Source organism: Dasypus novemcinctus, chromosome 14, assembly GCF_030445035.2.
Source record: "Dasypus novemcinctus isolate mDasNov1 chromosome 14, mDasNov1.1.hap2, whole genome shotgun sequence".
Lineage (NCBI taxonomy): Eukaryota > Metazoa > Chordata > Mammalia > Cingulata > Dasypodidae > Dasypus > Dasypus novemcinctus.
This window is the reverse complement of record NC_080686.1, coordinates 44,088,124-44,102,665: the sequence shown is the minus strand read 5'-3', so window position 1 is coordinate 44,102,665 and position 14,542 is coordinate 44,088,124. Positions and strand designations below refer to the sequence as shown.

The 14,542-nt window shown below is 38.1% G+C and overlaps 1 protein-coding gene across 1 annotated transcript; it reads left to right on the top strand.

The window, feature by feature from the left end:
- Positions 1–7,016: 7,016 nt before the first annotated feature.
- Positions 7,017–11,022, top strand: LOC101442194 (myelin P2 protein). The gene is made up of 4 exons (XM_012519869.1): positions 7,017–7,089; positions 9,478–9,650; positions 9,858–9,959; positions 10,972–11,022. The coding sequence occupies exons 1-4, from the start codon at positions 7,017–7,019 to the stop codon at positions 11,020–11,022; spliced, it is 399 nt and encodes a 132-aa protein (XP_012375323.1).
- The last annotated feature ends 3,520 nt before the right edge of the window (positions 11,023–14,542 follow it).

The window sequence follows — 14,542 nt, the reverse complement described above, 5'->3', positions numbered from 1 at the left end:
AATTTAGGAGAATAATATGACTTCATAATATTTAGTGCAAACAATAACTATGACTTAATGTAAACAATAACCCTAGTTTGTAGAAAATTTTATATTTTCTTCATTCATATAGTTAACAAATGATTGTCTGCTATGTGCATGCATAGTGTTAAGTACTTGAAATATTAAATTGAAGAAAATCACACATTGTCTCTACTCACATGGAGCCTAGACTTGAGTGGATGACATACATATTAATCAAATAATCATCCAAAATTAACAAAAATTGCCATTGCAGTAACCATTAAAATGGATAGATGATTGAGCTGAAATTGGAAGGATTTACTCTAAAGTCAAGAAAGGCTAATTGAGCTGAGATTTAAGGATTAACCAGGGAAGCAAACATGGCTCAACTGACAGATCGACCACACCATATGGAGAGTCCAGGGTTCTATACCCAGGGCCTCCTGACTCCTGTGGTGAGCTGGCCCACACGCAGTGCTGTTGCACGCCATGCAGGGGTGCCTCTGCATAGGGGATCCCATGCACAAGGAGTGCACCCTGCAAGGAGAGCCACCCCACTTGAAAAAAGTGCAGCCCACCAAGGAGTGGCACTGCACACACGGAGAGCTGATGCAACAAAAACAGAGACTCAGTTTCCCAGTGCCACTTGATAATACAAGCAGATGCAGAAGACAACACAGTGAATGGACACAGAGAGCAGACAATGGTACAGACGGGAAGAGAAATAAATAAAATAAATCTTAAAAAAAACAGAGAGAATTAACCAAATGGGAGTGGTTAAGCATTCCAGCAAAAGAAAAAGAGGGAAACATTCCTGGAAAAGAGAACAGCATGTGTGCAGACCCTAGTAGAAGCAAGTCAGAAATTAGGACCTTTCTAGTTTCTGGAGATTTTGTGTAAGATTGCTGTTATTTCTTCCTTAAATCTTTGGAGAAATTCATTGGTGAAATCAGTGCATGTGGGGATATCTTTGTGAGAGAGTTTTTAATGATAGATTCAACATTGTTAATAAATTTGGGAGTATTCAGATTTCTGCATCATGTATCACTTTTGGTAAAGTGTATTTTCTAAGGAATTTGTGAATTTCTTGTAACTCTTCAAATGTATTGGCATGAATTAATTCATAATATTTTCTGATCTTCTTAATAATTAAGATATATCAATCAAATGATATATTAATGTAGCCTTTTTTTTTTAAGATTTTTTTATAAATTTCTCTTCCCTTCCCCCGCCTCCCCAGTTGTCTGCTCTCTGTGTCCATTCGCTGTACGTTCTTCTGTGACCACTTCTATCCTTATCAGCGGCAACAGGAATCTGTGTTTCTTTTTGTTGTGTCATCTTGTTGTGTTAGCTCTCCGTGTGTGCGGCACCATTCTTGGGCAGGCTGCACTTTCTTTTACGCTGGGCAGCTCTCCTTATGGGGCACACTCCTTCCACATGGGGCTCCCCTACACGGGGGACACCCCTGCGTGGCACAGCATTCCTGGTGCACATCAGCACTGCACATGGGCCAGCTCCACACGGGTCAAGGAGGCCCCGGGGTTTGAACCGCGGACCTCCCATGTGGTAGACGGACGCCCTAACCACTGGGCCAAGTCCGCTTCCCTAATGTACCCGTTCTTATTCATGCAGTCAACAATTTTGCTTTCTCCTTTTTAAAAACTTCTTGCAAAGAGTATATAAATTTTATTGGTCTTTTTATTTTTGAAAAAAGAGCTTTTGGTTATATTGATCTTTTCCATCACCTGTTTATTTTTATTACACTAGGTGTCTGCTCCATGGATCATGCATTTCTGTTGTCAATTATCTTCTTTTCAAGCATATTTTCTCATCTCTTCTTGTTCTATTTATTTTTAACTAGCAATGTATATGAAAAATGTATAAATAAGTTTAGAGCTAGAGTGACATTATTGTCCTTCAGAGAGGGTTGATGTTTACTCCTGATAGGTAGCTAGGTTCACTAGCAGTCCACCAGTCATATTAATCCAATTTTAAAAATTCAGCTGACACTAGCTCCGGTCCATTTCCAGTTCATCCTTACTCCCAAAGTACCAAGCCAAAGTGTAATGATCAAGCAGATCCCTCCCACAGTGTTTCCCCAACCCTGTGCACTTGGACTTGTTGCCTCTAGCCTGCCTTTTGCAGAATTGGAAGGTCCTTACAGAAATAGCCCCAAATATTGCGCTTGTCTTTCTGAGCTTTCCTTTTTCTCCCTAATCTTGGACCCTTAATTTCCCCCTGCCTTTTATCTCTCTGATGATGCCTTCTAGAATTTTTTTTTGCTTGTTTTTTGGCCCAGCTTTTCCAGATGCCTCAGTTGGAAAGTTAATGTCCTCACCTGTAATTGCTGGAAGTGAAAGTTCTTCTCAATGGTTTAAAAATAACCATCTTTACTGTTTATTCCTCCTAGTATAATGTGTGCTTCTCTGGCCACCAATTATTATCACAATGTTTCTACAGTCCAAATAATTTCAGACTCACTAGAATTAAAATTTCTTGCTGCACCTTTATTAAATCATGATTAGAATGCAAGTTCCATGAATGCATGGAACTTTGTTCAATAATGTTTACCCAGCAGTATAAATAGTACCCAACACTTAGTAAGCTCTCAATAAATATTTTTGCAATGATGAATTAAAGGAAGGGAGTCAGATTTTGGCATCCAAGTTGAGGATCTGGACTTTTTTGTTAGTTTTCTTCATAATTGTTGATTATTCCATTTGCAAATATACAATGGGATGTAGCCTGAAGGGATATTTACATGACATACTGTATAGCCTGCTTTCCTTATCTATTTTGGTTGGACATTCTGGTTGCTCTTTTCAGTACATGATTCAAGTAACTCCCTCTTTACTTTGAGATATTTACATGGGCAATAAAATGGTGAAAGAAGAACTGAACCCACACTGTAGAGATACTATATCCATTTTATATATAAAATCTAAAATTCTAAAAATATAAGTCTAAATATATATATGCATACAGTTAAAATGTGGTTCAGGTGTTTATTACCAATCCTTTCTTGCTAAGCTACCGATGTCTTTTTCATCTAGGAGTGACAATATCTCGAGCCTAGTTAAATACGTATCTTTTCCTCTCATTGCTTTGCTCTATGCCCTTGATCCATAGAATCCCACAAGATCCAAACTAATCAATCCCAGGTATCAGGTACAGTCGCTGAGAATCTAAAAGATGCAAGTTCTTCTTTGTCTAAAAATGCTCCAAAGTTATAAGCTATCTGCCTTGGCAATATATAGTCAGTATTTATTACAAACTCCATTAGTAAAAGGTTGTTGAAAATTCCTACAGCTTTCCTGTACTGGTGCCTCTCAATAGAAGTGTTCAGTTCCAGTGGGGGAGTGTGAGTCCTTCACATATTTAGGCAGAAAACCTAAATTGTAAAGACTGCGATTCTTCCCACCCCCCCGCCCCCACTCTTTTTTTATTTTTAAAAGATTCTTCAGTTACATAAATGTTAGAGAGAATATATAGGGGATTCCCATATGTCCTGCTCCCCATACCTCCCACATTTTCCCACATTAGCAACATCTTGCAATTGATAAACACAGTTTGGAACATTGCCACTAAGCCTGGATTATAGTTTACCTTGTGGTTGACACTCTCTCCCACTCAATTCTGTAGATTATGGCTGGATGTATAATGGCCTGTTTCTGTTGTTGTAATGTCATTCAGGATGATTCCCAAGTCCTGAAAATGCCCCCTATTACACCTGTTTTCCCTTTCCCTAACCCCAGAACATCCATGGGTCACTGCCTCCACAACAATGGTATTTCTTCAATTGCTGGAATCACAATAAGTCTATAGTAGAAGACTAGTAAGTTTATTTTAGTCCATAGTACATTTCCCAATCCTGAGGACTCTGGGATGGTGATACCCACTCCACCATTAATTGAGGGCAGGGGGGCTTTGATCGCATACATTCAATGGATGGGACTCTCTTGCTTGCAGTTGTAGGCACTCTTAGTTCCTTGTTTGTCCATCATCTCATTGTTATTAGTTGTCCTGGTTGAGTCCATTGAACTAGAGAATAGGTACTACAACTCCATTGAGATTCAGGGCTCAGCTGGTACATGGACAGCCCAAATGTAGCAGTTTGATATGGTTATGAAGTCCAAAAATAGATATTGGATTATGTTTGTAATCTGATCTGTACCTGGACATGATTAAATTATGATTAGGGCTTTGATTGGGCCACATCATTAAGGCGTTGAGTCCCCACCTCTTGGTGGGTGGGGACTCACAGATAAAAGGCATGACAAAGGACAGAGTTGAGGTTTTTGATGTTGGAGTTTTAACAGTGGAGTTTGATGCTCAAGTCTTAAGCTGGAGCCCCAGGAAGAGAGACAGAGCCATTTGCCTGATAGTCTACAGCTGACCTTGTGGAGAGAGGCAACACCTAGAGAGCCTCATAGTCTACAGCTGACCTTGTGGAGAAAACAGGGAAGCTGAGCCTAGAGGAACCCAGGAAGCCTCACAGACATCGGCAGCCATTTTGCTCCAACATGTGAAAATAGACTTTGGTGAGGGAAGTAACTTATGCTTTATGGCCTGGTATCCATAAGCTCCTACCCCAAATAAATACCCTTTATAAAAAACCAACCAATTTCTAGTATTTTGCATCAGCACCCCTTTGGTTGACAACCACACCAAAGATTTAAGTCTCTTGGATGTATACCTACTAACTCTAGTACTAATTATAGGTTCAAATAGAAGGACAGAAGAGTCATGCATAGGGAAAACACTGCTGAGTCTAACTCTGTCACACTAGGTAGCATAAATATCAGATTACGACCCAATGGAAAGGGGCAAAATTCCTGAGCTATCTGTCCTAACTATAGTGTCTGGATGTCTCCATATCCCAGAGGAAATTTGCTATTTGGGGTAGTATCCACTTTGGCTGTTAATGAATTCCTGTTGAGATGCTACCTCCAAAATTAAATGCCACCTCTGGGATGGCCTCCCAACTCACTTTGAAGTCTTTTGACCTTACAAACTCATTTGTCTTTAGCTTTTCCCCCTTTTGGTCATGGTCTTTTTTTTTTTCTTTCCCAGATGCATTGCTTGTTGGTATTTGGTAGCAATCCCTTGGGGCCAGGGAGGCTCAACCCAGGAAGTCATGTCCCATGCTCAGGGGAAGTTATTGCTTTTATATGCCAAGATCAGTTTAGAAGTCTGCAATTCTTATTAAAGTAATACTAACAGAAACATTTTTGAAGGTTCAAGTGAAAATATCATACATTTTTATAAAGTGTTTTGGAGATGAAAGAAAGTGCACCCACTTATTAAAAGCCCTTTCTTTCAGAGTTCTTTTCTCTATCCCAGTAAATGGTGCCCCCTCCAGTTACATTCTCCTGAGGCTCGGATAGGGTTAACTGGTTGGCTGAAGAATTTTCCTACTCATTTCATGCCCACTTTAAGTTCCTCGGGCACTTGTAAGGTGAGATGAGACTTGGGCACACTATAGATGATTCCACATTTTGACCCAGCTTGGACCCTAATCACATAATTACAATTGTTATGGCACAGCTGTGGCACTGGTGACCTGAGCCCTTGAAGCCAATGATTCAACTTGTTATAAGCAAATTGACCCTGTGATATTTTCATTGTTGTGATGAGTGTCAACTTTTGTCCTGAATGTATAAAACCTGTTAATATCAGTTGTTGTCTCACAGGCAGGGTAATTGCTACTGTGGAAAATCTGCTAGGAAAAGTCATGGCAGCAACTAGGCATTGCTAAAAGCAATGCTTATATACTAAGTGATTCTACATTTGCTCCCCTTGATCAAAGACTGGGGCTCTGAGCTACCATAACAGCTTGGTGGCCTCCATCTTGATTTTTAGCATATAATGAATGCCTCTTGCCAGTCATGGTGAAGCAAGTATTACCACCCCTTTGGCCAGGGCCTCTGTCCATATCCAGTATAGCAGGAGCAGAATAAGGAAATGGTTAAGAGAATGGGCTCTGAGGTCACAATGCTGGGTGCCAGCTCTACCTCTACCTATTCAAGCTTTCAAAGTAACATAGCATCCCCCAGCTCCAATTTTCTTACTGGCAGAACGGTCATAATAATATTACCTAACTCTTGATAGATGAGGTCATCTGTATTAAGCATTTAACATAGTTACTGACACATAGTGAGCTCTCAATATCAAAAGTATTGTTTTACAGATGATCGTTTCTCTTTATAAAACTGGATTTACCAAAAAACTTAAGCAACTCAAAGCTGTTATATTAACTAAAAAGCTGCTTATTCTTGAGTAGTTTATTTTAGATAAAAATCTTTGCTGTGTTGAAAAAGTATGTCATAGTGCTACTCCTTGTCCTGTTACATGAATACAATTTCTGTACTCTACTGTAATAAACCGACCTCATTGTCTGCCTACTCTGCCTGCCTTGGCTATGTGAAATATGCCAAGCCTCCCTTACCTATGAATACTTCCTCACACTGCTCCCTGCATTTCTCTCCCACAACATATTTGAGGCCATTATCACAATACTCATGGACATTTTCTCCTCTTTCTTCCCTTTCAATAAGAATTCTTAATTGTGCAGACTCAGGATTGAAAGTGACCAAGATGCCCAAACACACACACACACACACATACATTCGCTCATATTCATAGATCTTAGCTTGGTATAGGACTCAATTCATGGAGTCCTTCTTTTAAAGCATGAAGGACCAAAGCACACATATAAATATATATTCGACCAAAAAATTTTGCAAAGGTTCAAATAGTATTCTTGTTCCTTTTTGTAATTTTATTTTCATCAAAAGGAGATGTTATGTGGGGTTATCTTTTGTTCCAATGGATGGGCAGCTGATGATTGCAGAACCATACATTTTCTAGTCCAGATACTGCCTTTCCCCCATTGGGTCTCTATGAAAGTCACGTGTTTTGAGCATCTTTGAAAAGAACCTTCTGAGGCTGTGTTATCACATTTGAGTCTCCTGGACCTCACCTAGAACTGTGGCGAACTCTCTTCCACCACGATGTGCAACAGATTCCTGGGCACATGGAAACTGGTCTCAAGTGAGAACTTTGATGATTACATGAAAGCTCTGGGTAAGAAAAATTCTCTGTCATTTGGGTTGAGAAGAGCCTTTTTAAGAAAGCAATATAACTATTTCCTTCTAACATTTTTTTCAAGAGTTGGGGAATTTTGCCCAAGATGAAGTACAATCCACACTTTGGTTTAAACTTCTATTGTGCCATTCAGATAATTTATTTACATTTTGTTTATGGCAATTTTACTAGATTTTAACCTAAATGGGAGCTATTTAAATGCATGAACTCCCATTAATTTCAAGGGCAGTTTCATAGCAATAGAGCTTTGTTTTCAGATCTGAAGGAAAAAAATTTTGAAGCTTATTCAATCTATTCTCTGGCTTCTCTAAAAGCTAGTTGTACAACAACTAAAGTGCTCTTAAAATAAAGAGTTGGATAAATTGAAGATATTAGGAAAAAACCATTTTAAATTTTGATGTTTAGTTAAACTAAAATTTAGTTTTCTCTCTGTACCTGTAAATTACCCATTATTACATAATCATATAGATACAGAGATTGAAGGGAAAAAACGCTTCCTCAGGCAGGATGCTCATAAGCAAGGGGAGTTACTGGGAGAAAGAGACATGGGGTTGTGACAGTGAGTTCAACCTCCATCACATTAACCTCAGACTATGCTGGAGTTGGAGCAGTGGGTGGGGTTGGGGACTCAGTCATTAGTCCTATCAACTTTGTTTTATGCTATTACTAGAGAATGTTCCATAGATATGAACATAATAGATGTGAAGTCTTTGGAAATTTTCAGAGCTGTTTAAATGGAATAGAGAGTAATGCCAACAACCTTAGGCTGCCAGACTTGTCAAAGTCCCTGTACCTTTACTGACCTGTTCAGAAAGTTTATGAAAAGCTGCTTTTAAATAAAATGAGCAAAATTGTGTCATTTTTACCTGGTAAACTATGAGAACTTTTAGGGATAGATCCAAACTATTGAGGTAGGTTAGCTCTACTAACTTTGCTTTACAGTAAAGCATAAGAAATTCTCCTTGAGGGACTCCCTAATTTAGCTGTCTTCAAATTTTGGAGTGCCTAAGCAAACCTGGGGGCTTAGTACAGTGCAGATTCCTAGGCTCTGACACTGAGATGCTGATTTAGTTTGAAAAACACCAACTTACATAATATAAAATAACAAAAATATTACTCAGAATTAGAATGAGCACATGCGTAACAGTTACCTATTAGCTGTAAGTCTTCATTCTTTAGTATATCTATTTTTAATAGAGGAAAGAAAATAGCATTAGGACTACTAGTGGGTCTTAGAAAAATAGTTTTTCCTTCATACATTTCTCTCATTTGATATTTCTCCTTTTTATGTGTGTGTATTTCTTTAACTTAGTGTGATACTAGTAATGAAAGAATTAAGGGCCTAATTTTTTTCAAATGCAGAACATTTACAAAAATCATTTTATTTGTCAATGGTCATTTGTAGCTGTACAGATCATGAAGCTAGATGGATAGTTTTTCCCCACTAACTAGACTTAGGAAGCTGCAACAAAATTTTGGAAATGAGATTCTATCAAGGGTGTGGGGAAGGTTTATCTTATATTCATAATATATTGCTGAGGGAAAAAATCATAGGCTAGTGTATATCATGGTCTCATTTAAGATATGTATTTATATATATAATGTACATAATATTGTCTGTATAAACTAAAATGCATAGAATGGTCCATATAAAATTATTAGTGATTTTCAGTGGGGAATGGAACTGGAAGTGATAAAAGTGGACCACTTGCACTATTTAGGCCAAACACTTTTTAAAATCTTCAGGCATTACTTTTGTAACAATGCCACCTAAAATATTCTAGTCAGTGGACATGTATTTTCATTAGGTGATGACTCCCTCAGGAGTAAGTCATACTACCTTTATCCACACTGAGGCATAATGGAGAACAGTATACAACATGCATGGTCTCCCTGGAACACAATTCTAACTCCATCTTCTTTTTATTTTTTTATTTTTTTATTTATTTCTCTCCCCTTCCCTGCCCACCCCCACCCCAGTTGTCTGCTCTCTGTGTCCATTCACTGTGTATTCTTCTGTGTCCACTTGTATTCTTGCCAGTGGCACCGGGAATCTGTGTCTCTTTTTGTTGCATCATCTTGCTGTGTCAGCTGTCCGTGTGTGCAGCGCCATGCCTGGGCAGGCTGCACTTTTTCATTCTGGGCGGCTCTCCTTACAGGGCGCATTCCTTGTGCATGGAGCTCCCCTACACGGGGGACACCCCTGCATGGCACGGCACTCCTTGAGCACATCAGCACTGTGCATGGGCCAGATCACCACATGAGTCAGGAGGCCCTGGGTTTGAACCATGGACCTCTCATGTGGTAGGCAAATGTGCTATCTGTTGAGTCAAATCTGCTTCCCTCTAACTGGATCTTGATTTTCAGGTGTTGGGTTAGCCACCAGAAAATTGGGAAATTTGGCCAAACCCAGAGTGATCATCAGCAAGAAAGGGGATATTATAACTATAAGAACTGAAAGTACCTTTAAAAATACAGAGATCTCCTTCAAGCTAGGTCGGGAATTTGAAGAAACCACAGCTGATAATAGGAAAACAAAGGTAAGCTTTAAAGTTTCTCTTCAAAATTTGTCCAGTCTACTGCTCGAGTGAATTATTCCTGCTAGTGTTCAAAAGAGTAGATTGCATTCTGTTGAAAATGAATGTGCCTCATGAGACATCTATTATGAGAATGATTCAAGATTGAATGAAGTTCTTCTTTAAACAACTAGCTTCCAGGCAAGTCAATTATGTGGACATTCTTTACAGAGCATTGTCACCTTGGAGAGAGGCTCATTGAATCAAGTGCAGAAATGGGATGGCAAAGAGACAACAATAAAGAGAAAGCTGGTGGATGGCAAAATGGTAGTGGTAAGATAATTTTATTTCTCAATACAGAAATAATGCTATTTAAATGGAGAAATTTTTGGTATTATTGGTCAAAATATTTTTTTCTTTGTAATACAAATAATAAAATGGCTAGGAATAAAGTCAGAGTTAATGTTTGGGTGATATTTAAACCATAAAGATGCTAATCTTCAAGGACTTCAGGTCCTGGCTCAAGATTTTAGAAACAAAGTCCTAGGAAAGGCTCTGTAATTTAAAGAAAGTATGGATATGTATCACTAATTTGGCCTCATGAAGAGAAAAACAAGTCTAAATTTTAAAAGCAAAACAAATCCCCAAAGATTAAATTGTAGAATATTTGCAGATATTTAACAATTTTCCTTTCAAGAATATCTGAACTTGAAATAAACCATGTCAGTAATGCCAACTGAGTTCATCAGAGATTTTTTTAGTCAGCAAATAAAAATGATGACAAAGGTATATGAGATGACCTCTAAAGAGTTCTTTTTTAAGTTTAAGGTTTATGCAACTAGTTGACATATACTTTGAATATAAATAGATTCATGTAATGCTTTGAATGCTTCTTCCTTTAGAGTAGTAGCTCTTAACAACAATCGCACATAAGATTTACCTGGAGAGCTTTCCAAAAATGCCAATATCACGGCCCTACTATGGACCAATTGAATGTGAATCTCATTTGGGGGCAGGAGGAGATGACAGTCATCAATGTTTTTCAAATACAAACGTACAAGATAGCTTTGAAAGCCACTATTTAATAAATTTAACTATGTAATATATGCATACAAACATGCCACCTAATAAAAATTCCTTTGCAGTGACATAGATCACCTTTCAAAAACATTTCTCCTATTCCAATGGTCATATTTCTAGGCTTCTGGAGATTGACATACTGACATTTTATTCTTTTCTCAATTGAATCTTACGAGTTTATTTTTAATTTCCATTTTTATTACAAAGTTGCTGGCCGGCCCCTCACTTGAGTTTTAGGTAATTAATCTCTTTCTCTTTTTAAAAGGAATGTAAGATGAAGGGTGTGGTCTGCACCAGAATCTATGAGAAGGTCTGAGAAAATAGTCTTATCATCGAAGTGGTATTTGACCATTCAATGTTGGACATCAACTGTGTACATTGGCAAGATCTGACTACACTGCAGTTTGTTTCTTTTTGCTTTTGTCTTAATATGTTAGATAGGAAAAGGCCTACACTAAGGAATAATCTAAAATGTAGTGTTATTTTTAAATTTTCAATTTGCATGCCTGTATTTACAATATTAAAGCATGTATATTTGCCAGACCTAAATAGTTAATAATGTCATTTAATTATCTACATTCTAATCTATGTTGTACTTTGTATATTTGAAATGATAGTATAAGGAAGTCTGATGCTAGAATTGATCAGGGGTAGCAAATTTAAATGCCTTCAGAAGCCAGGAGAAAGCATAGTCAGAGGTAAGGAATCTAGGAGGAGAACTGTTGTAAATTGAGGAGTTCTAGTCTAGTCTAAAATGGGCAGCTGCTACTCTATGTCAGCCAATTCTTTAAAATTGATGTGCAACTTATAGACAGTTAAATGCACAGATATGAAGGTAGAATTCAAAGTGTTTTGACAAATGCATGTACCACTATAACATCCCTATCAAGATATAGAGCAAGACCCTAAGCCCAGAAACTTTCTTCACAGCCCTTCCCCTTCAATGTCCTCTTGCCTCTCCATCTTTACCAAAAGCAACTAGTGGTTTGATGTCTATCAGCGTAGATTAGTTTGGCCTGTTCCCAAACTTCAAATAAATGTAACCATACATTATACACTCTTTTCTGTCTGCCTTTTTAAAACTCAGCAAAATGTTTTTGAGATTCATCCATATTGTTGCATGAAGCAATAGTTTTCTTCTTCTTATTGCTCAGTAGTCTTCTATTGTATGACTGTATCACAGTTTATCTATTTTCCTGTTAAGACAGTTGGGTTGTTTCCAGTTTTGGGGCTACTATGAATAAAGTTGCTATGGACATTCTTGTGTAAGGCTTTTTGTGGACATAGGATTTCATTTCTTTTGGAGAAATAACTAGTCACGAATTTACCTGAGCTAGCTGAGTTTTCACAGGCAGGAATGGAGGAGCCAACTGTGGCCAAGTAATTATGAAACTATTGTACATAGATTATATGATTAAAAAATGAGGGCATTTGTTGATGTTGTTGGGAACCAGGGTTCTCATTATGGAAAAGGCAACATATAAATGTGGAATAAGAGAATGCAAGAGAGAAACCTGCTGGAATGGATTGGAATCAAGGCAAACTCATGGTTTCCAAACCACGTACATCTATGTATAAATGTGTGTATAAGTGCACATGCATATCTGTATGTATATATATGTGTATGTGTATATTATCCATTTTCATATGTATATGTGTGTATGTTTATGTGTGTTATCTGCCAAAGGGCTTAGAAATAAATAAACCCCAGGAAGAATGAACATATCTAGTATCTCTATCTTGGTGTAAAATACCATTCTCCACTAAAAGAAACCAGGGTTCCTGAGAGAAATGGCTGATTCTAACATGAGGGCATGGTAGGTACAAGATGAGCCCCAAACATCCTGTTATCCTCCAAAGTAAGGAACTGTTAAAAAAATAATAATAGGGGCATGCCATCAAAACATGGGAACCAGGCTACCACTGGCCATACCTGAGAATATTTGAATTACAAAATAGTTGGGAAAAGTCATAAATTATAAAGCATTGGGAAAAAATAGGAAATCATAAGTCCATACTGATAATAGTGGGAAAGGGATTAGATAGATAGATGATAGATAAGCAGGCAGATAGGGAAGGATGTAGAGAGAGAGAGAAAGAGAGAAAGAGAGAGAGAGAGAGAGAAAGAGAGATGATAGATATAGACAGAGATGGTGGGCTCTTCCGTACAGTAGAATGCCATGGGCTGACTAGTAAATGCTGAAGTAGGGCTAGAGTTGGAAAAATCATCATTTTTCAACCATCTCAGTAAATACTGGTTCAGGCAAGCATGCTCAACACATACTAAACTTAGGGGGAAATTTTGATGAAGAGCAAGATACTACTTTGACCTTAAAATATCTCCTCACAGCGGGGAAGTGGATTTGGCTCAACTGATAGAGCATCTGCCTACCATATAGGAGGTCCAGGGTTTAAACCCCAGGGCCTCCTGACCGGTGTGGCGAGCTCACCCACACATAGTGCTGATGCATGCAAGGAGTGCCGTGCCACACAGGGGTGTCACCGGTGTAAGGGAGCCCCACACACAAGGAGTGCGCCCTGTAAGGAGAGTTGCCCTGTGCAAAAAAAGTGCAGCCTGCCCAGGAATGGCGCCGCACACATGGAGAGCTGATGCAGCAAGATGACACAACAAAAAAAATGACAGATTCCTGGTGCTGCTGACAAGAAAGCAAGCGGACACAGAACACACAGCAAATGGACACAGAAAGCAGACAACTGGGGGGAATGGGGGCAGGAAAAGGAGAGAAATAAATAAAAAATAAATCTTAAAAAAAAAAATTCTCCTCACAGATTGTTTATTGGTTGTAAGGGAGAGCATAGCAACTGTGCAATGGGTTATCTGGGTTAACTGGGTTATCAAAATTAAGGGGCAGATGAACAACATGTGGCTTCAGATGTGACACCTTGAAGGAAGCAATGTCACATGTAATATTCTGGTCTGGAATCCACAACCTGAATCTAATCATGAGGAAGTGCCAGACAAATTCCAAATGAAGAATGTTCTATTAAAAATAGGAGGATGATGTTGAATGAATTCTTCAAAAATATGTCATAAAAGATAAAGAAAGACTATGGAAATGTTCCAGATTAAATGATACTAAAAACACATGACAACTAAATGCAACAAGTGATCCTAGACTGGATTCTGTACTGCAGACAAGAGGAAATTGGGAAAACTGGAAAATAGATGGTAGATTAGATAAAAAGCAAACTGTGATAATATAAGAGAATATCCCTATTCTTGGGAAATACACATGGAAATATTTTGGAGTAATAAGCAGTGATATATGTAATTTATATGAGTGTGCATATGTACAAACACATACATACATGTAGAAAGAGATCAATCGGTTAAACAAATGGGGTAAAATATTAATGATAAATGAATCTGGAAAAATGCGATATGTGCTTTTTAAAAATTAGTCAGATTCTTGCAACTTTTCAGTAAGTTTTAATTATTTCCAAACAGGATTTTTTTTTTTTTAAGCTGTCCTTGGCAAGCCCTCTTTGCCTCTGAATATTTAGTCTGCAAGTCTGGGTGGCATATTTAACTTAGGTATGTTGTGTTTTTTTTTTTTGTCTCCAGCCAGATAAACCTATAAAAAGGGAAGTTAAAACTGTTTGAGTTCTGCAGTATCCCAGAACAATACAAAATATCATTTTGACTCTTTGTGATATCACATTGTGATTGGTTAAGAGAACAGTCACATTGCCTTGTTCAAATCCCAACCTCCTACTTACTAGCTGTGTGTCACCAGGCAAGTTACTTAACCTCTCTGCCTCTCAGTTCCTTCATCATAAAATGGGCATAATAAAAGAACATACCTCAAAGAATT

What these genes read in the sequence shown, in the direction of transcription:
- LOC101442194 (XM_012519869.1), top strand. Translation starts at nt 7,017, where the DNA reads ATGTGCAACAGATTCCTGGGCACATGGAAACTGGTCTCAAGTGAGAAC. An exon ending in CTGATAATAGGAAAACAAAG is followed by an intron (nt 9,651 to 9,857) that starts GTAAGCTTTAAA and finishes CATTCTTTACAG; the next exon opens with AGCATTGTCACCTTGGAGAG. An exon ending in TGGATGGCAAAATGGTAGTG is followed by an intron (nt 9,960 to 10,971) that starts GTAAGATAATTT and finishes TCTTTTTAAAAG; the next exon opens with GAATGTAAGATGAAGGGTGT.